The sequence below is a fragment of the Furipterus horrens genome, unplaced genomic scaffold (assembly GCF_987537825.1).
Source record: "Furipterus horrens unplaced genomic scaffold, mFurHor1.1.pri manual_scaffold_10, whole genome shotgun sequence".
NCBI classification, from domain to species: Eukaryota; Metazoa; Chordata; class Mammalia; order Chiroptera; family Furipteridae; genus Furipterus; species Furipterus horrens.
In genome coordinates, this window is record NW_028327180.1 from 4059122 (window position 1) to 4081962 (window position 22841).

Consider the following 22841-nt stretch of genomic DNA (forward strand, 5'->3'; position numbering starts at 1 on the left):
CAACCACCAAGTTACTAATCCCATTGTAATTGTAGCCGTGGAAACCACATATGTTCCCAATATCCAAGCACAGAGGTCAGCATTTGGTAGGCAGGCATAAAATATGCAAGCACCTTATCTTCATGGTGTAGCGTTTCTTCCATCTTTGAGGGTAGGTTTTCACAAACTTTCAGAATGGATACCTTGAAAATGCCCCCTGGACTTAAATTATGGAAGCTGTTGGCAGTTTTTATTTATTTATTTTTTGTTTTATTTAAAATACAGCCATTGGTGAAAGGGAGATCCCAAATTCACAATTTGACTTTTTTTGGGAAAATGAATATTTATATGCAATTAGTTTACTTATTTGAGGTCTAAACAAATCTAAAGATAAATGTAAAACACTAACGGGGGAATATTGCACTGCAGGCTTAGCTGTGTAGGGTTTTGGTTGGTCTTTTAAAAGAATGAAATGTATTTTTCAACATATACTTTTTTGGTGTGGGAATAATATTGTAGACTATTTTACACCAGTAATAGCCATCATCTGTATTATTTAAAGCAATCTAATTCATAGTGAAAGAAAGGAGTCAATTTTCATTTCCAGATAACTTCTTTAAACTTTTAGTGTTTGTTATCTGTGTTTCATGTGATAAGATTTCAAAACAAATTATACCCAATCTTAGTCCAAAGAGGTCATGGTAATGCAGTAAGACTCTTATGTTGGTAGTAGATCCAAGACTGAGCCAAGCACATGGCAGGACCTGGAATTATCAGCATGATAACTGCCAAGGGCACAATGTAAGGCAGTTCAGAGAATGTGTCCCCTGTGGTGTGGGGCACACATACAAGGTCTCTCCAGAAGGTATCCAGCCCTGTAATATGAAAAATAGAGACATACATTGAAGAAGATACAAGACACAAGAAACATTGCACACAGGACAATGACGCCTCAGTCCCTTTCAAAGTAGGCACCTTGGGACCTCACACAGTTCTCCTAGTCACCATCAGCTGCCCCGTTGTGTTTTCCTGAATTTCATCAATGGTCTGAAATCTCTTCCCTTTAAAAGGTGATGTTAGTTTTGGGAAAAGCCAGAAGTTACAGGGTACCAAATCTGGGCCGTAGCGGGGCTGAATCACCTGATTTGATGTTTCACCAAAACACTCTGCACAAGACGTGATACATGAGTGGGTGCATTGTCGTGATGACGCTGACAATCCCCAGTTGCCTATAGCTGCAGCCTTCTGAGTCATCCGAATAGTTTCCAAGGAGAAATGTTCAAGTCTAATGTAAAATTTGATGCAAATTCATTGCTCTACTCACTCAGTCATTTTGAATGTGATGGCTACAAAGTACACATGCTCACTCAACAGTGTTTATTACCCCCACTGACTAGTACAGTGAGGTCATCATTGTTCACAAATATTCTCCTTGGCTGCCAGGTCACATCGATGTTGCTCAAACCATTCTCGTGGTTAACAATGGCTGGGCTTTTTCTGGACAGACCTCTTAGACATAGGAAATCCTCAAACACTTTTGGACATCATCAAAGTCTAGTCTTCCTGAAATGCTTTAAGATACCTATGATCCCGATTTTAAGGAAAGGAGAAAGAGGTTTGGAAATTCAGTGCTCAAGTTTACCCAGCTAATGAGTTGCGGAGCCAGCATCAGAGCTTCAGTCTTTCTGATTAAAAAACGTCTGCTATTTACCACCGTGCAAGGGAGCCGGATATGCCCCTCAGAGGCTGCATTTGCACGTATCATGGACTTCTTGTTAACGGAACTGGTGTAGAGGATGATGCTACCCAAGCCAGACCGGCAGGTGTCTGACTGCCGAGACTGTCTGTGGTACCATCCCCTGGATGAATCCGAGTCATTGGCTGTGGTGCAAGCCCTCCTGGAGATATAATGATTAGTTAGTACTTAACTTCGTATACTGTTTTCTGGTGTTTTCCTTTTTATCAATTGCTCGCCCATTCAAGTGTCTTGCTGTCCTGCATTTCCCACTCCTTCCTTGTCACAGAATAATGACAGTCTTAGCTATTGCTTCTTCCGTCAACCCCCCTCACCCCCCTCCCTTCTCCTGGGAAAAGAGAAACCAGAATCCTTTTGTTCTCTCCTCTCTCCTCGTGTTCATCCTCATCACTCCTGGATCTGATGGAGTTTTTACCGTATAACTATAAAAGATGACATTTCATCCTCTGCGAAAAATGTCTTGGTTATAGCCTAGCTAAAGGGCGGGTGGATTTTTTTCCGTGACTTAATTTTGTGACCCAACTGAGGAAACTTTCAGTTTATTACCAGCTGTCTTCTCTTTCCTTATCAGATACTCAGCTTTTAGCACCTCGCTCAAAAGGGAAAACACATGGTTCGAAGTTATCATTTGGTCTTCAGAGATCCAAACAATTTTTCTTAGGTAGGGGAACAAACAAATAACTCTGCCTATGGATCTTTCAAACAAAGCTGTAATATTTGCAGTTTCTATAAACATGACATCTGAAAGGAATGCTTGCTTAGCTTTGGTCCCGTTAAGAAGTGCTGATAGGAGTGAAAATAGAAGAGAAGACGCGTGTGTTTTTCTTCCCCCGCAGGTTGAGAGTTGACTTTAAAAGGGGAAATGCTGAGTGTTTCTTAAAACAAAATGGGAATCTCTTTATTTCCTCCAGACATTAGTTGCCCATCTGTAAACATTTCAAGAAGACACTTGATCTGTGTGTCATCTGTGTGTCAAGGGGACGTTTAATGGTTGAATGACAGATACACTGGTGCACAAATATGGGAATTACAATGACCGTGGATCAGGGGGCCTTTTCCCGTGTAAACACCAAGGCAGCCATTTAAACTCACTTACTATCAACAAGTCAAACAATTCTTACTTGGATTTCTATGTTCCTATAAAGATTTTACAGCTTTCTCTAGGGTATTTTCTGTTGTTTGGATGTTGGACATCAAGGTCCTGGTTCTTTCTGGAAAGCCGTGCTGAGTGGACTCTTGTATACATTTGACTTTGTATCTTGCAGACCCTTAGGTCATTCACACAATGTTTCTTCTCTCCGTGTAGGTAGAAATAACACTTCAGGATATCAATGACAATCCCCCAGTGTTTCCAACGGACATGCTGGATCTCACCGTGGAGGAGAACATCGGGGACGGCTCTAAGATCATGCAGCTCACGGCCATGGATGCTGACGAGGTATCTGCAGTTTTGAAACCTAGGATTCCAGTGATCTATCCAATTTGTACTACATGGTGACAACTTTTATGACCTAATAACTAAGGTTAAGCAGCGTGTGCTCTTTTTCAGACACCCCTGATTGTTGACATGTGTTCTGAGAACGCCAATGTAGAGATGATCAAGAGCTTGTTTCCCTTGGATCAGCAAGTCACAGCTACATTTCTGGGTGTAGTTTAGATTTCTTAGCCGAGTTATCCTAATTCTCAATAGTAAAAAGTATTTCTATTTTATACTTTTATTATTATTCCTATTTGCTGCCTTACCGCAGCTAAGGATTGATTTTTACTTGTCCTTTAAAAAAACAAATGACTTAAAATCTAAAAAATGTAAGGCTGTTTTGTTTTCTTTTTATTTAATTTACATATACATAAAACAAAACATGTAATTGAACAATAGCCTTTCACGTTAAGGAAATTGTCTGGTCAGACTAATGACTTTTTCAATTCCATTAATAAACAGACACTTTTTGCCTGTTGGTGAAAGTAAAATTTGGGGGTGTAACTTAGATGACTGTCTTCTCCTATTTATATTTTTAGTTCCGCTGTGTAAACGTCATGCTCCAATGTGATGGCAACTTATATAACTTTAAATTTATATTTTTCCTGTGGAAAATATCCATTGCTTGTTTTCTGCTTGTTAGGAAACCAGATAAATGCATGTTCTGGAGTTTCGGAAAGAGGGGTCTCCTTCCTGGACACTGCTCCCTCCTTTCCCCCTAAACAGCCCAGTCAATGTAGAGCAGAGAATTTAACTTTCTTACCTTAAATTAAACTCCAGGAGTGTCTGAAAACTTGATTTTGGGCATATGAGTAATATCTTCATAAATTTTTTCTTTAACTTTAAGAAGGTAAGTAAATTAAAAAAGACTCATTTTAACTCTACAATACAATGTAGTGACTTGTCACTTATACATTTTTCGAAATCTAATAAAAAGGAAATAAAATAAAGCATAGACATTTAGATAATTGTAGTTTTGTATTTAAAAAGATTTGGTGTTTTTAGTTTAGTCAGTTTGATATAGTGAAAAGTTTATTCCCAACTCCAGCTACCATTAAGAGTTATGTCACTGAATATTTCTATGATTATTGATAGGTATTAGGTAATATCAGCAATAAGTTAGATACTGCGTTTTTACAGCTCCTCATTGATAATATATATTTGGATAGCTTAATTTATAAAATTGCATTAACTCTTCTTTAGCAAAACAGAAAAAATAGAAAGCTCATGGCAATTGTTACGAGACAGTTTACGTCAAATGATTGTAATCGTGATGAACGTTTCATTGGCTACAGTCTGTGGAGCAGAACCCAGGACCCTCGTTTATTTCAAGGGCTGTTTTCAGGGAGAGGGGCAGTAATCATGCCAACTGTAGTCTGTATATTCTAGCGGGATGCACTGCTCTTCAGAGCTGGTTGTTTGAAAGGGATGCTGCATTCGGCTCTTCTAATACTATCCTGTCGTCCTGTACCAACTTTACTGCCCTCCCTTTTTCTCAAGTTATGAGAAATAAGGGTTAATGCGAATGCAGTGCTGCCTGCACTTTTCTTATTTTTCTCCACCGGACCCTCCTGTAGGGGCGCCCGTGAGTGTGTTTATATTTGTGATGAGACGTGAGGACAGCCGGGAAGGTCCTTGTGTCTCTAAGTATTTACATCCACACAGTTTAAGTGCCTTGTGTTTTATCTCTGTCGAGCTTTGCTTTTCACAAAGAATATGGTGGCTGCCAGAGGGAAGTGGTGGCGGTAAAGGGTAAAGGGTGTCAAATACCTGGTGACAGAAGAGGATGTGACTTCGGGGGGCGGGCACACAGTGCAACATGCAGATCATTGTACCGCAGATCGTACCCTTGATACCTGGACGAGCCTATTAACCAACGTCGCCCAATACATGTAATTAAAAGAATAAAGTGAAATAAACCGCTGACATTTGCACGCGCATACACACACACACGCACATACACACGTGTGCGCGCACACACGCGCGCGCACACGCACACACGCGCGCGCACACACGTGCACATACACGCGCACACACGCACACGCACACACACGCGCGCGCACACACGCGCACATACACGCGCACACACGCACGCACACACGCACGCGCGCGCACGCACACACGCGCACGCGCACACACACGCAACACACGTGCACATACACGCGCACACACGCACACGCACACACACGCGCGCACACACGTGCACATGCACACGCACACGCGCGCGCGCACACACGCACATACACGCACACACACGCGCGCACACACGCATGCACACACACACACACATGCACACACACGCGCACAGTGTAAGAAACCTTGCTGGTGCCGTCACTTAGTCTAGCTTTAAAAAACTACTGAAGCTGAGTGCTGCTATCCAGGGCACACCGACAGTGCACTTGGGGTGAGCCGGGGCGGCGAGGGGAGAGGCCGCGGAGCGGGAGCAGACCTGGGGGCCCAGGCAGCGGGTGGGGGAGACACAGGCCTGCGGGGTGTGGCTGCCTGAAGGCATGAAGACCCCCGGGACCTGTAGTGGGGTCTGCGGGGGAGCTGCGGGGGGCGGGGGCAGGAGAGGACGAAGGGAGGTAGGCGGGTCAGCCACCACTTTAGGGGAAGCAGGATGTTCCGTAAGGCTGCGCTGGGACCCTTTTTTAAAGACTAAGCTCATGACTGCTGACCATTTCAGCTCCTGACACGGGAACCAACTCTTTGTCCCCGTGCCCAGCAGAACGGCTCCCTAGGCTTCTGCGGGCTTTCAGAGTTATTGGCTGTTTGTGTTTTTGACTGGCTTACAATGAATTAATAGTAATGCTTCAGATAAAGCTTTATTCTACTTCCTACTCTATTCCCAGCTCTTTACGTTTTAATTGAATTTGCAACAATATAGGTATTTGACACGTTTTGCTCTTACCGAGTGCTGGCTCTCTTTTCTCACTCCGTCGGGTGTGAGTGGGGCTTGTCCACAAGAGAACACGCACCCTAAGAGGAAGTCTGTCTGAGGCAGAGTGATGCCCACTGCTGGAGGCAGGGTCTCCGGGACGGAGAACGCGCTCTGGGCAGCGGCAGTGCAGCAGCTTATTTATGTGTTAGAATCAAAGGCAGAGGAGTGAGGACGGTTACATGACACCCACTGGTGGGAGACTAAGGGGGTGAGAGAGCAAAGCGGGAGATCTCCGGGTCTGGATAAAAAGTAGTAAGTGAAAAGGAGAGACACACGTTTCGACTGGTGGGTGCAGGACAGTTAGTACATTTACAGCACGGAGGGATGGCATGCGGGGGGCACGATGGCCTGAGGGGCTCTGTGGCTCCTGCTGGGGAGGGAGGCTGTGCCCGGAGGGGTCTGGGAAAGGAGTTTACCCCAACGTTCCAGAGGTGTGTTAGCGAAGGTGCTAAGTCAGGGGACAGGCGCAGTTAGGGTGAAGACTGACCTTTGTCGTGAAGATACAGACCTGGGATGTGGCTGCCCGCCATGAGCTGCTTTTAATTAGGAAGCTTTCATTTCGGCCTGTCCTGTGGTTCCTTCCCCTCTCTGAGTCTGTAGGGCCTCCCTGCAGGTTGTCAGGGTTAGTATGTGGCTCCCTTTTCATCCACAGACAGAATGTTGAAATGCCAGGGGTTAGTTTTACGTTGTGGTCAGTGTTAACCTAAAAATGAAAAGCCAAGGAGAGGCAGCAAGCCTTGGAGATTTAAAAGAAAATGCAAGTCAGGGGCATAGATGCAGGCAGCAACCCAAATTATGTCCCAGTTATGGGGTGCAGGCCAGGCGGTTTTAATGAGAAAAGGAAGGGAAGCAATCGCATGCGTGGAAGAGCGGAATTTCCACCAGTGCTAGGAGGCCGGGCCGCCCCTCAGCTCTGCAGGGCGGGTAACGATGTCTAAAGAGTGGCCTGCATGCGGCCCTTGTGGTCAGAGGTCGGCCCCCCTGGTAGCTTGCCGACAGTTTGTGAGACAGTGTGGATGGGGCCCAGCCAAGGCTTCTCTCGCCCGGTTCAAACGTTCCTCATGTTCAAGGGATGAGACGCGCAAGGCGGCTGCTCTGGGACCGCGCCCCCACGCCCTCTGGGAAGGGCTCCGTTTACGGCAGTTTTCACATCAGCATCCGGTTGTCACACACCTATCCGGGGGCTTGATTTGGGGAGATCAGTAGGATTCTTTAAAACACTACGATTATGTAGGCCATCCGCCAATTACATGTCAATAGATTCCTTGTTATTTGTACACAGTTCCTTCATAATTAAATCAAACGTAAAAGCACTAGCATGGTAGCCCTGGCTGGTGTGGCTCAGTTGGACTGTCATCGCCTGGACCAGCGGGTTGCAGGTTGGATTCCAGGTCAGGGCACATACCCGGGTTGCAGGTTCAAGCTCTGGTAGGGGCATGTGTGAGATGTCTCTCTCTCTCACATCAATGTTTCTCTCTTTCTCTGCCCCCCCACCTCTACCTCTAAAAGCAACAAAAAAAATGTCCTTGGGGGAGGATAAAATAAATAAATAAATGAATGAATGAATAAGAAGAAAATAAAAGTACCACTATGTTAGAGAAACTGTGGAGTAGGGCACTGGAGAATAATGCTTGGGTCAAGGAATCAGTTGTAGAAAGCATCAGGTACATGTAAAACTTAATTTAAATATTATTTGAAACATGTGCTGAATCAAGATACACATCTCTCAGAAGCACGTGACTTTCTGAGTCTCTCGTTTCCTTTCATAAACAGAATTACCGTGCCTGTAAGGAGCCAGGGTACTCTAGCTTTGTTTCATGGTACCGTACTCGTTTTCGAAAATACTACCTAAGGTTGTAAAATGCATTTGCAATTTATAGCCTTTTACGTCCAGAATTCCTTCCACCTGCTTTTTTCTCTCTGCGGTTCCTCAGGAGAGTAAAATATTTTAAAGCAGCATTATTTCCACCGTGCGGCGGCTGGAACATGATATTTGTTTCCTGTGGGATTGCTGATCCTGCATATTTTGGATATTAAATAAATAAACAGAATTTTCAGAAGACCTAATTAAATTATTACTCTTGGCCAGATATTTTCAGATATTCATGTGAATGTTTAATTCACCCCATCAGCAGATTTTGAATATGAAAAAGGTATTAACACAGTCTGATACCTTTACTTCTCTTCATAAGGATTCCCATAGCTTTAGGAGACAGGGCATTTCTGAGCTTTAAGACCATTGATGTAATAACTTTAAGACTGTGTGTGTTTCTTTGCTTTCCCCTAATTCCCAAAGACCATTTTAAGAAGTCAGAATTTTAAATAGCAGTTTTCCTACCTGGACTGTTTTCCTGAAGTGATGGAATTCCTTATGAAGCAGGACGGAGGTGCCGAATGCGGTCAGACCAGAAGTCTCAGGTTTTTAGCCGGTGTTTTGTCAGACCCCACAATCACAGTAAGGAGGTTGGATGCTCCGTGGGCACCTGAATACACAAGACCGGTGTGGGCGGTGCGGCAAACTCAGCTGCTTCAGTTCTCAGTTATGACGTGCGTTCAGGTGTTCACTTTATGAAATGTGAAGGTTGGCCTGGTGAATGAAGTCCTAAATATAGCAGATGCCACTAAACACACATTTTAAGAGTGTTTTTGCCCTTGACGGTTAGAAACCGTCGCCTCATGTACAAGTATTTGACTGTGAAGGAGAAAACATGTTTAATCTCTGATGGAACAGATGCATAGAAACCACGATTCCCATCACATGAGCCTTATTCCTACACACCCTGAATCTATGTTCTCCCTAACGTCCTTCCTTAGAGTTCTTAGCCTGAATATCGTAATCAATAAATTCCTAGAGGTTAACCATGGGAAAAGATATATTCGTTTTATGTGAGTATATTTGAATCAAAAGGTAATTTTTGAAGTCCACAATTCCAGCATTGCTTATACGTCAGTGTCAAGACTCAATAATTATATATAATAGGAAATCAGGAAGTGTATTTCCCTTGGGACATACGCAACTCTTAATGATAGTTTGATTTATTCATTTGCAGACATTTTAGTCATCAAACACACTTAACCTATTGTATTTCTCTTATAAGAAAATATTAAAAATAGGAATAGAAATAACTAACATTGTCTTATACTTAGATGTCTCCCAAAGATTGTTTCTTCACAGGTATAAACTCATTTAATCCTCACAACAGCGCTGCATGGCAGGTAGAATCATTCTGATAGTCCTGATAGGGAAACAGAAGCTCACAGAGCTTAAGAAATGGCCCAAATGACACAAAATTAGTAAGTCGCAGAGCAGAGAGTCCACCCAAATCATGGCTCCAGAGCACTGGGTCTCAGCCAGTACAGTGTAGAATATTGAACTCAGTATTTCAGTTATAATATACATAATTTAAAATACCTGGGTCAAACTGTTTACAATTTCAACCACACATTGATATGTTTATAATAGAGTTAAAATACTGCGGAGCTAGTATCTCCCCTCATCAGATCTAGGTGGGTGCTTTCATTTTAGTTCTCCCTCATTTCCTTATTTTGGCTTTGCCAAAACCCGCTTTTCCTTGAAATCTTCCTTTCACCTCTGTGGCAGACTATTCCTCTGGGTCTCCTCCTAGGTCTCTCCTCCCTCCCTCAACCCCTGCCTCTGCTGCTTCCCACTCCGTTTTTTTTTTTTCTTTTTTTTTATTGAGTTTATTGGGGTGATATTGGTTCACAAAACCATGCAGGTTTCAAGTGTACAACTCAACAGAACGTCATCTGCCCACGGCATCGTGTGCCCGGTTTCCAAAACAACGTCATCTTTCGTCGTCCCCATTGGCCCCCCTTCTTCCTCTTCCACCTCCCCCACCCCCTTTCCCTCCAGCTGTCACCACACTGCTGTCTGCGTCCCTGCAATCTGTACATCTGCTCCTCCTTCTCAGTCTTAGAATGTCCATATTCGGTCCTTCCACCACTCTTCCTTTATCTAGTCTGATTTTAAATTCTCAACACATCTGTGACGTCCACTGGTAGGTACATGTACTGACCGTCAGATAGTTTTTCAGCCCTTTCCTCCAGTCTCTGGTTGCCACATAACCATTTCTAGGAAACTACCTATCAGGCTCATACCATACGTAACAGCTCGCTGACTAAATTCTCCTGCGTCTGGGCAGATCTTATCCCGAAATGTCTTCATCAAGAGCAGTCTCTTAATTCCTAGCCAGAGTCACTTGATATTTGAATATTTTGTTCTTTCACTTTTAACCATGACATAGACTTGTTAAAACTTGTGAAACTGTATGAGAATTCTGAACAAACCAGAGTATGATTAGAGTTATTTCTCTATCCAATAACCTTTAAGGTACTGCTGATTTGTCCTGCGTGTGATACCAGGTATGTGATGATTTAAGAGTCTAGGCTCTGGCGCAAGGCGGCCAGCGCTTAAATTCCTATGTCTCAGTCTCTTTATCATCAAAATGGGGATAATAATAGTACTTACCCACAGGGTTGGCCTTTAAGGATTAAGTCATTCAGTGCCCATGAAGTGATAGGCTCACAGCAGTGCTTAGCACTTAATAAACTTAATGAATGGCTTTTCCTCAACTTTCCATTCCTTCTGCCAACTCCCTGGTTCATACTTCCAAGGTGTCGAGGGCCACGCCTCAGAGGCTTGAGAGAACACAAGGAAATCATCCCTGCTATCACCATACAGAACAGACACCCGGAATCTGCAAGGAGGACCGATCACATACAGTTCCGCCCTGAGGGAATGAAGCTCCAGTGTTGGGGGCCCAGGCTCCTCCCTCTCTCCCTCTCTCTTCCTTGGCCTCTCCCCACCCTCGTCCATGCTATTCTATTGACAGCCTTGAAAGATTGTTTCCAACTCAAACACGCTCACTGGTTTCTTGGCCGTAGAATTCCAGCCGATGTGTGTTACAATTGCAATTTTCCAACCTAGATCCATTACCTAATGTTTTCGCTTGACTTTCTTTTGTTCTCCATTAAAGTTTTCCATACAACCAACCTGTTCAGCAGGGAGTAAGCCAAGCTCGTCATTCTTCCCTTTGGACTTCTGCTTGTCCTTAAACGTTTCCCCTTAGTCTTTGCTTAAAAAAAAATTCCTTTCTTCAAAACCCAATCCAGCCCTACAGTCGCCTTTATATCTTCCCGACATAAATCAACTCGGAACAATCCCTCGTTCTCCTTGGCTCTCACAGTGCTTTTTGCAAGCCTCTCCCATCTGCCCTTGCCTTGCGCAGTGACCTTTTCCTGCGGAGCGAGAAGGAACAAGAGCTTGGTCAGGCAGACTTGGGTCTGAAATCCACACTGACACTCCCTGGTGACGAAGCGTCAGTGAGCTAGCATCGTGGGGCCCTGAGACTGCCTTGGAGAACGTGTACCTCATGGGCTCGTGAGAGTGCCTAGCAAACGGCAAGCCTGGAGCAAACCTGCTCGTAGGAGTATCATCTGTAATATCACAGCGACAGCGTGACTCCTTCACCTGTGCACATTTTATGAATTAAAAAATATATAGCTAATCTTGAAGGTGCAAGGTGACAGGCTGGCAGTGTATGATCCTACGCTGGGGCCCCCTGCCTTCTGAAATGTCCCAGGAGCCCAGGGAATGAAGCCCAGAGCCTCCCCATCAAATACATACTTAGCGTAAGGAGCGGCGCTCTTCCTGTTCCGCTTCTAACCATTGTGCGGGCCGGTCTTTTCTTCTTAGGGTGCGAACGCTCTCGTCACGTACACGATCATCAGTGGCGCTGAGGACAGTTTCCGCATTGACCCTGAATCTGGAGATCTGATAGCCACCAGGAGGCTGGACAGGGAACGCCGTTCCAAGTACTCCCTGCTGGTCCGTGCGGACGACGGTCTCCAGTCCTCGGATATGAGGATTAACATCACTGTCAGTGACGTGAACGACCACTCACCCAAGTTCTCCAGACCTGTGTACTCTTTCGACATCCCAGAGGACACGACCCCAGGTAGGGGCACGCCCTTAGGTGTACCCTGCAAGGATCGTCCTTGACTTCAGTTGCGGATTATGTTGTCACTGTTCTTAGTCGATGACTAGCTTTTATCGCGTGCTACTAGGTCTAAAAATATACATGCTGGATTCTTCAATCTTTTAATTCACCGTCTTTGCTATAATTCCCAAGCCAGTTGCCGTCCTTTTGAAAGCAAATGAGGGTAGCCCTTCAGCTGATCACTAGTTACAGATATTTCTGTTCCTGGAAGGACTTGTGATGTGGGTTGTTAATTTTTCTGGCAACCACGGTTTTGATTTTATTCTTCCATGTTAGAAATGTCCATTGTGATTATGCTGCTGGGTATAGAAGTGGCAAAGGAAAGCGCAAGGAAGCCCGTGAAAAGTCGTTCTGACCCTTAACTAGCTGCGCGACCCAGGACAAGTTAATTCATTTCTCTTAGCTTCGGTTCCTTCTGCGGTAAAATGGAAATGATGATTCCTGTTAGAATTAGGGGGAAGGGTCATTTACAATGTATAGCGAGTCTCCTGATGTGGGGCTTGAGACGCAGCACATGCTCAGTAAACGTTAGTAGAATATGAGCCCTGAGTCTCAGCCCGCCTCTTCCAACACGTGATGATGTGACGCTGAGCTGGGGGGCCCAGAGTCTGTGTGCTCGCTGTGTGCCCTTCATTCCCGTCATTGGAGACTCTTATCCCAAATGGAAATTTTAGTCTGAATCGCATTTGGAACGTGTTTGCATAATAAGGCATATGTTTTGGAAACTCATCCGACAAGGAAGGAAACATTTATAGAAGACGACTTACTCCTCACTGCCGCTTTCCCTTCGCTCCCCAAGATGAGGGGTATATGTTCTGCATGAAACTCCCATCACATTGGTTTCTGGCTTAATTCCAGCGATGGCCATCTGGGCTGTGAGTGATGTCCCCTAGACATACGTCTGCATTATTCCTCGGAGTCCCCAGTTCCTGACACTAGCGATGGGCCCCCACGTACGTCCTCTGAGTTCATCAATATGTGGTTATGAATTGGTGGTGCCGGGTAGAAAAATACTGCCAGAAGTAGGATTAACACCCAGAATATTTACACTGCAGCACGCAATGTAAAATCTACTGGCTATCAAATCTGCTGTATCTTTTGTTAATATTTGAGAATGTTGGTATCCATGTTAATGTAGCAATCAGCTATATTTGCACAGCGATCTTCTAGTGCAGATATTTTATTGTACAGATAGTTTTCTGGCATTGTGTATATATTCTCTTAGTTGTGCCCAGGTCCCATTAACTTAGACTCTTAATTTATTCTTTTCAATAGGTTCTTTGGTAGCAGCTATTTTAGCTACAGATGACGACTCTGGTGTGAATGGTGAAATTACCTATAGTGTGGAGGAAGATGATGAAGATGGCATATTTTTCCTGAATCCAGTCACCGGAGTCTTTAATTTGACTCGAACATTAGATTATGAAGCACAGCAGTATTATATCCTCACTGTCCGAGCTGAAGACGGTGGGGGGCAGTTTACCACCATCAGGGTTTACTTCAACGTACTAGACGTGAATGACAACCCCCCTCTCTTCAGCCTGAGCTCACATAGCACGTCTTTAATGGAGAACCTGCCTCCGGGATCCACCGTTCTTGTGTTCAATGTTACTGACGCAGATGATGGTATGTATTTGGTTTTATAGACTTAAAAAAATACTTCCCTAAAAATTCTATCACATTTATGTTATATCTGCATTGTTCAGCTGTCACAAACTTCTGTTTTGTGAATATAGGTCCAAAGTTGAGGAGCAGATGTATAATTTAGCAATAGAAGATTAAACGTATGAAGTAATTTGTCGGTTAAATTCTCATTTACAGGGGGCAGCACGCATTGTTATTGTTTAATCAACTTTATCATCTTTGTCTTCCTTTTACTCCCCTAATGCGTGGCCTTGTCGTAGTTCCGTGACATAGAAATTATAGAACAGCCTCACAGTTGCTTTTTGTCAGACAAATAAAAGTATTTATTTACGTATAATATTCTAATGTAAAAAGGATAAAATGTGGAAGCAAAAGTAAAACCATAGTCTTCAAAAAGTACTTAATAATATATGATTAGGTTTATATTTGACTGAAAACTGCTAATAATATCTTGGCAAGCTTTCCTGCTTTGACTCGGAGGATAGTCTTAGGGCTCTAACTGAGGCTGTAAAATCAAGTTGAGATTTTTCATTAAATCTAGACTTTCCATGTGTTTGATTTTTATCGATCACAAAAGCATTTGATAACTTTTTTTATGACTCCCCTGGTCTTTCTTCTATGACTTGTTCCGCAAATGCACATCTCAGAGGCTACACTGGTGGTGATGACTCTGCAGGTTACCGGTCTTCAGATGAACTGTTCTGGAAAGTTAATGCCTTGTTTCTCCTCCCACTGGATGGACTAGATGTCCTATCAGTAGAGAAAACAAGGAGCAGTGCTTTGAAGAGGAAACAGGTCTCTCGCCCGAGGCTATGCCTAGTGACTCAGGCCTATGGACCTTAATTGAGCATTTCCTGGTTCTCCCTGAGGTGGATGGTTTCTGTCACCTCAGAATGTCATTCTGTTGCAATCATCTTCCCTAGACTTGGTTTCCTTTCAGGAGGGTGTAGAAATGCCCCTGCCAAAGACATGGGAGGCAAAAAGCCGAGTCTTTTATAGGCTTCACTTCAAAAAATTGGAAATGCTTTCTTTTTTTCCTTTTTTATTGAGTTTGTTGGGGTGACGATGGCTAACAAAGTTATACAGGTGTCAGGTGCACGGCTCCACAGCACGTCATCTGTACCCTGTACGGTGTGGTCACCGCCCCACGTCAGGACAGAGGTGCTTTCTTTAGAACTTTGTAAGTCCTTCTGGCGTCTTCTTCTCTTACCCAAGCACAGTTAGTCGTGGACACCCGCGGCCACCTAAGGCAGAAGTGGCTGTATCGCTGCTGTTGCTAATGACGTGACCAACGAAAAATGGGCAGCGTCCATCCAGTGCGGTGTTCGGTACGCCCAGTCCTGGCCCCGCCACGCCGCAGGCTGTTTCCTGTGCGTCAGCCCAGCTCTGCGCATTGGCTCCAAACAGACGTTCATAAAAAAGGGAGGTTAATCTCCCTTTTGGAAGCTGCTTTCTCTGTTACATTTGCTCCCCAGATATGACTCTTTTCTTATTTGTCCTTGTGATTGACTGGTCCAGACTTTTCAGTAGTGAAGAATTTTCTGCCATTGTTTCTTTGTGATTTATTTATTATGGGTTGGAGAGAGCCTGTTGCTTCATAGGATTGTGTGTTCTTCTAGAGTAAATTTCCTTTATCCTCATAGCTCACAATTGAAGGTACTGGGAAAACAACAAATAAGAAACTTTCTTTGTGAAAATAAGCTGAGATGTGGCACACACATACGCACAGAAAAACCTTAGTCATTGACTTCAAGATACTTTCATGGATTTTTTTTCCCCCTTTAATTGTGTTGAGTAAAAAAAAAAAAGAAAGAAAGAAATCAAGCCACATTTCCCCATTGTTTTCGTTTTGAATACTTTTATCAGGGTAATTTCCTGTACCTTGACCTGAAATATAGGACACAGTTCCTATTCTCTCTGAATTTCAAGGGTAATGATAAGACTGTACAGAGGTAACCTTGTTTGTTTAAAATCGCCAACTCAGTTACATTACATAGTTCTCAAAGCATTTTTTAAACGGCACTGTTTAGACTTTTAAAAATTAACAAATTCATCTTACTCACTGATCAAAATGTTCCTGATGAGGTCATATTGTCATTTTCACAGATGAAGTAATTTTATAGGATAATGAATTTAAGATTTTCTGTTATCAGTATCTAAATTCTCCAAGTGGTTAACCTGAAATCTTAGGTTACATGATCATTTAATAAAAATAAAGCAGACATTTTACTTTTTTCACAAGTAGTATATGTACTGATCTCAAGACTTTCTTGCATACATTTAAATACTATAATGAGGTCAACCATTATAAATTGAAGTTTTATGGAAATAGTCTGGCTTTACTAATTATGTCATTATTTTAGAAATAAATCTTACATTCTTCAAAATATTGGGGAGTTATGGGGCATTTTGAGCATAAAATGATAGTAATTATTGCTGAATAAGTTCACCTGTATATGCCTGGTACACAGTGCAGGTCATCTGACCCATGAATGGTTTCCATATTGTGAATAAATGTACACGTTTTATAGCCAAACTATATATCTAGATCTCATACTACGTTTCCTGGAACTAAATTATTCACGAGACTGAAGTAGAAAACAAAACTCCTCAAAACCCAATACAAGCACACGTCCGCGATAAAACTGCCAGAAAGAATCATGGAGCTGAACTGCTTGCAGAACATGGAACACACATGTTGGAAACACGGGCTGCTTTCAGTCAGAGGATCTGGTGGGCTATAAAAGCTCACTGCCTCGAGTCTCCGTGCTTTGGATAAATCATAGAATTTGAAAATCATGTATTTGCCGTTTTATGATTCTAATATTTGATGCAGGAAGCAGAGAGAAAAAAATGGCCTGAGCTCTTTTTCAGGATACTACAGATGTTGAGGGGGAGTTTTGCGTTTCAGTCCGTCTACGTGTATTTGCTGGTTGTAGAACACACACCCAAAGTCACTTAGACTCGTCCGGAGTGGGGAGTGCTTTTCTTTTCCGTGGAGTGAATGAAGAGGGCTTCCCTGGCCTGTAATCACAGCAGTAAGGAGTTGGGAGCTGCTCTTTAGATGGTGTTGCAATGTTTAATGCAGAAGTAATTATATTTTCATATGTATTTTCTCAAAGATAATGATAACTGCCATCTGTTTATATTTAATATTATTACCTAACATAATTGTCATTATGAATTTGACTATATAATCAAATTTTTCTTTCTTTTTTGTAATTCTATTTAAAGTCAAACTTTATCTACCTACCCCACCAGACTCTTACGCTAAAAAAAGTCTGTCCTGTTGTTTATAGCTTGGCTATACAATCTTGGTATAGGGTTCTCCTTCCACCTCTGCAATGTAGTTGTTTACTCAAGGAAGCTGCGTGCACAGTGGACCTTCCCAGTTGATTTATGTAGAAATAAGCCGTGGACAGCTTTGTCAGTCTTTTTAATTTCTTTTGATCTTGGGCATGAAAGATTTAAATGCTTGCATATAACTAAATTTCATATCTCTGCTTGTTGGTATTATTTTTACCCATATGTTTTCACAACTTATTCTCAAAAATAATTGTGTCTGAAATCGTGCCTCCAATGATAAGAATTTGGTATTCCCTAATGGATTTAGCTATAGGAAATGCAGAAAATGTCCTTAGAGAGTTACTTGATTCAAAAACATATATTAAACATATACATATATTATCAATATGAAATATACATATGAGTATATATTACATCAGATCACTTTAATTTTAATTATTCATTTATACATCTCCGTAGAAAGTAATTTATTCGTGTGGTGCACCCACCGACGGGCCTTTCTGAGAGGCCGTATATCAGGGTGCTTTCCTTTCCCCAAACCTGTGGAATCCGAAGTTGAGGAGTGGAAGTAAGCTGTTGACCTTGTCCTTCCCAGATCTTACAGTTCTCTGTATCTCCTGCTGTTGAATTGACTGTGGCCTCCATTAGCTTTATTTATTCATATCTTTACTGATCCTCAGAGCTTTAAGTGTTCTGAACTTTGTAACCTCTGTTTTGGTCACGTGTGAATAGTCAGGAACTACAAAGATTAAAAGCCACAACTCCCAACAAGAAGGAAAACCTTACCCTTCAAAGATCTACTCAACTCTTGTTTATCTTAGAAGTTTTTGTGAATGAGCCAGTGCCTGGATATTTTCTTATAGGTATTTTTTCTCTGCATCAACATACAGACTAAGGGCATTAGATAGAGGCCATAAAATCACCAGAAAAAAAAGTAGCTCTAAGAGCGTTTTTAAAAAAAGAGCAGGCCGGCCTTACCAGGTAGAAAAGAAAATCCCACTACTCAACTAAAACTTGCCTTTGTTAGAAACTCTATGAGTTTCAAGAAAAGGCAAAAGGTAACTCAAGTATTCATAGTAACCTGAGAAATAAAAAGAAAAAGGATTATCACATTGTTCTTAAATGCTCTTGGCAAACAGTGAGCATTATTTCTGACACCTAAATAGTTGAAATTAATTTCAGAAATATAGGATCTATTTTGTAAGCAATTTATTAACTTGATATTTTTTCCCTGTTATAAAACCCCAGAATATAAAGTGTTTATTAAGGATGATTTACCTAGGTACACCATACATGTCTTAGCAAGTTTTATAATATCTTAACAATATCCCAATATTAGAATGATAAAATATAAACGTGTACATGGCATTATTCAACAGTGAATAAAATACTACCCTCGGTCAGGAAATCTGGTTTTTCTTTGTTTTCATTGCTTACCTGCTATTTGCCTGTAAATTATTTACTAAAACAATAGGTTCATCCATTCTTCACACCATCTTAGTTAGAAGAATGTCTGTAATAATCAAGTTCTGAAATGAGGATTTAAATATCATTTAAAATTAAAAAGTAACATGTTTCTAGGAAAAACAGATTAAACACTATCTAAATATAGGCCAATAATAGTATGAGCATTTATATTTGGAGCCTTTCATGTCTAATTTTACTGCTAACATTTCCTTTAAATAATATTTTTAAAACACATTAAGTGTACATAATAAAATTTGAGAGAGAATTATTTTCACAAAGGCCATTAGCCAGGTGCCTAATAGGAATTAAAAAGTATTTATTGGTCTGACAAGAAATGTAAAAGTAGACTTAACGTATCCGTGACTTATGCCATACATTAGAAAATTTTATTACCCTCCTCTGAAAATTGGTGCCGGCCTCAATAAATTACTGAAGTTATAAATTCTGGGCTAATAGTGCAGCGTGTGGCACTGTTAATGTTCACCCTCAGGAATTATGTGATCGAAATAAGGAAATGTATAGAAAACTGTACACTCTGGAATATTTTTTTCCTCTTTACTTGTGTAATTTAACATTTCAACACCACTGTAAATAGCAAACAGTATGTATATCATTTGTTCACCAGGTTGTAAACATCTTTTCAGATCAGAAGTTAACAGGCAAAGAATTATGCATGTGTGTTACTGACAAAATTACCCGCCCAGGGCATGTTTGGAGGCGTCATATATCAACCGCGCAGTTCCATATTGCAAACATTTTGGCGCGGCTTAGTTGGCAATCAGCACACATCGAAGAGAATTTGATTTTTTTTCCCTTTCATTTCAGGCATCAACTCCCAGTTGGCTTATAGCATCGCTTCGGGCGACAGCCTCGGGCAGTTTGCCATTGACAAGAATGGTGTGCTGACCGTCCTGAGAGCTTTGGATCGGGAAAGTCAGTCCTTTTACAACCTGGTGGTTCAGGTGCACGACCTGTCCCCGCCCCCGGCCTCCAGGTTCACCAGCACGGCCCAGGTCTCCATTATTTTGCTGGATGTAAATGATAACCCGCCAACATTTCTTTCCCCGAAACTGACATACATCCCAGAGAACACACCGATTGACACCGTCGTTTTCAAAGCCCAAGCAACTGACCCAGACAGCGGCCCGAACAGCTATATCGAGTACACCCTGCTGAACCCCTTGGGGAACAAGTTCAGTATTGGCACCATTGACAGTGAAGTGAGGCTCACCGGAGAACTGGACCGAGAGGAAGCGTCTAATTACACACTGACCGTGGTGGCCACGGACAAAGGTCACCCGCCTCTCTCCTCATCTGCAGAGGTCATGGTTATGGTGCTTGACATCAACGATAACAGCCCTGTCTTTGCCCAGGCTCTGTACAGGGTGGAGGTGACCGAAGACACACTTACAGGAACAGATATAGTCCAGGTGCACGCAGCGGACAGCGACGAAGGCACAAACGGACAAGTGCGCTATGGCATCGTTGGTGGGAATGCCCACCAGGAGTTTCGGATCGACTCGGTCACAGGGGCCATCACTGTGGCGAAGCCGCTGGACAGAGAAAAGACGCCTGCTTACTTCTTAACGGTTCAGGCAACAGACCGGGGCAGTACCCCCAGAACCGACACCTCCACTGTCAGCATCGTTCTGCTGGACATCAATGACTTTGTTCCCACATTTGAGCTCTCGCCATATTCCGTACATGTCCCCGAGAATCTAGGGACACTGCCCAGAACAGTCCTTCAGGTCAGTATATTTAAACACATACCGTGTTCTCCGTAAGACATTTAATTTAATTCAGTGTTCACGCTGCCCCTCCGTCTTCCTTATCCCCATCCGTAACTGCTTACCTGCAGATACAGCAGATCTTGACAGGTTTTTGAAAATTATGGCTGTTGATCTCCTTTTAGGTTGAATATTGCATTTCAACTCCGTTCTTTTGTATATACTCGTGTTGTGCACATTCAGGCGTGTGTATATTTTTGAATTTTGTTTCACTGTAGTAGGAGTGTCTGCACATAGTAGGACGACGCAATGATGCAGATATTTGAAAACTTGGTTGCAGACACGATTCTCGCCTCCTTCTCTACAAATCCGATGATCTCGATAGAACTAGTGTCAGAACTATCTGAAAAGCTTTCCAAAAGTGCTGTGCATTGATTTCATGCCTGTTTTTACACAAATAATGCATACTGATTGGTACCATTTGAGTTTTGGACTTGAAACTGAAAACAAACTATGTTTCTGAAACCTTTTATTATTGGTACATATCAGCGATTTTCAATTGGTATGCTGCAAAAATGTGTAAAACATTCAATACCTGACTCTTAACTCAGGGGCACTGACCTCTTTTCCCTTAGATTGTCAAATTTAAAAAAATGACAACCGCCAACCCAATAATAGCCATCAGGTGTGAATGAATCAGGATTTTACTTACTTTTTTGTGAGATAGGCAAAAAATATATTTTTGATGAGCTGCAGAATTTTAGTGATTAGTTTACGTGTGCCCTGAGATGAGAAAGGTTGCAAATCACTGATATGCATGATTCTGTCCCATTATTTTTAATGACACACTTTATTTTGTGGTGCGCAAGCTGTCAGCTTTACTCACATCCATGGCATGTCTTGTGCTCCCTACAGGTGGTGGCAAGAGATGACGACCAAGGTTCTAACAGCAAACTCTCCTACGTCCTCTCTGGGGGTAATGACGACAGTGCTTTCACTCTCTCGGAGACGGGAGAACTTCAAGTGACACAGAGTTTGGACCGTGAGACCAAGGAGCACTTTGTCTTGGTGGTCACAGCTACAGATTTTGGTAAGTCTGTTATAGCCTTGCTCCGTTGTGAAAAACTTCTTCGTCACAGGAGTAAAAGAAAGCACTTGTGTTTACTATTAAGCCAAATATTTGTTGAAATTTACTAATGCTTGGAACTCCAGTCGTAGCTATATAATTTGTAGCACATATATCACTTTATGAAATTGAATGTAAGTGGTAAGGGCTTAAGCGCTATTCCTGTAAGACAACATGTATCCTTGCTCAGTGATGAGCCACCTGCATGCCTCTGGGGGGCGACCTGAGACTCTGCCAGTTGAGCCAAGAGGCACTTCAAGTACTTTAGCTTTGGAAACACCCCAATGGTTCTAACTGGTTATGGAGGTAAGAGAGTGGGTGCAGCATGCTACTTCGTTGGTCCTTCGATTCCACACAGTTCCGAGTAGCTGCCATGGCATTTGAACAAGCCCCACAGGCTTCCAAAAGCAGTATCCGGGGGAGCCCAGGGTCCTCACCGAGTTAGCGGAGTCACGCACTACTGTGGACATAGTAAAAGCAGCATGCTGGCCTCAGTGTTGGAAATAGGGGTTACAGACAGTCGTATGGCAGCAAGCACACAACACAGTCTAGTTTTTAAAAAGTAAGATTATTATTTACCACTATTTTGTGTCACATATATTGACTCTATTCATAAACAGCCAACACTTCTAATTCAAAACTGAAACAATTAAAAATTTCTCAAAGAATTTTTATACCTTGAAGAAAGTAGAGTAGGTGTTGTTTAAATATTTGTCGAATAAATGAGTGATTAAATGACTCATCGCTTTCCAAAATATTAATGAATTATGGAACAATGTCCTTACAGGACATTTCTTTATAAAAATTGTCAAAACTTAGTATTAAATAACTTAATAATGCTGTCATATTTTTAAAAAATTGTGTTGAAATTGATTTAAGACAGGACAGTTTTATTGGAACGTCAAATGACTGAAATTATATGTATATCCTCAGGTTGTTGTGTGAATACTGATACAGGAGAAGAAAGTTCTGAGTTTTCAAATGAGCTGTTTGTACTATTGTTGAAATGTTTTTTATAAATATAACAAATTAATATTTTGGTTATATATGACCCATTTTAGAGTATACGATATATTGTTTTATTTTTCCGCTTCTCACGAAAGAGGTGGAGATTTTGAGGCTCTGAATAACGACGGCCTGGCGTCCAGCACTCAGATGCGGGTGCCTCTGATCGCTAACGGAGGCGGCCGGCTCGCTCGTCTCTGCGTCACTTTCGGGAGCGTCCTTTTCTGGGGCTGTCGCTGTGGGAGAGAAAGCAACGTGCCCTGTGTGTTTTCAGTGTGTGTGAATGGCCCCGTTACACCTTCTGCCAACAATAAAACCCCGAGGGACAAGCAGGCGGTCTGGCGAGCAGAGGAAACCCCACCCGAGGGCACCTGGCCCGCGGCTCCTCGCGGT

The 22841-nt window shown here is 42.5% G+C and overlaps 1 protein-coding gene across 1 annotated transcript in view; it reads left to right on the top strand.

Annotated features, from left to right (window-relative positions):
• Nucleotides 1-7083: 7083 nt before the first annotated feature.
• LOC149999197 (protocadherin Fat 4) overlaps nt 7084-22841 on the top strand; it is a 76356-nt gene continuing 60598 nt past the window's right edge. The window contains exons 1-6 of the mRNA XM_090289026.1: nt 7084-7355; nt 11403-11496; nt 11870-12131; nt 13449-13799; nt 19416-20338; nt 21233-21407. Coding sequence (XP_090145152.1) covers nt 7084-7355; nt 11403-11496; nt 11870-12131; nt 13449-13799; nt 19416-20338; nt 21233-21407 — 2077 coding nt within the window. The remainder of the gene's footprint in view (nt 7356-11402; nt 11497-11869; nt 12132-13448; nt 13800-19415; nt 20339-21232; nt 21408-22841) is intronic.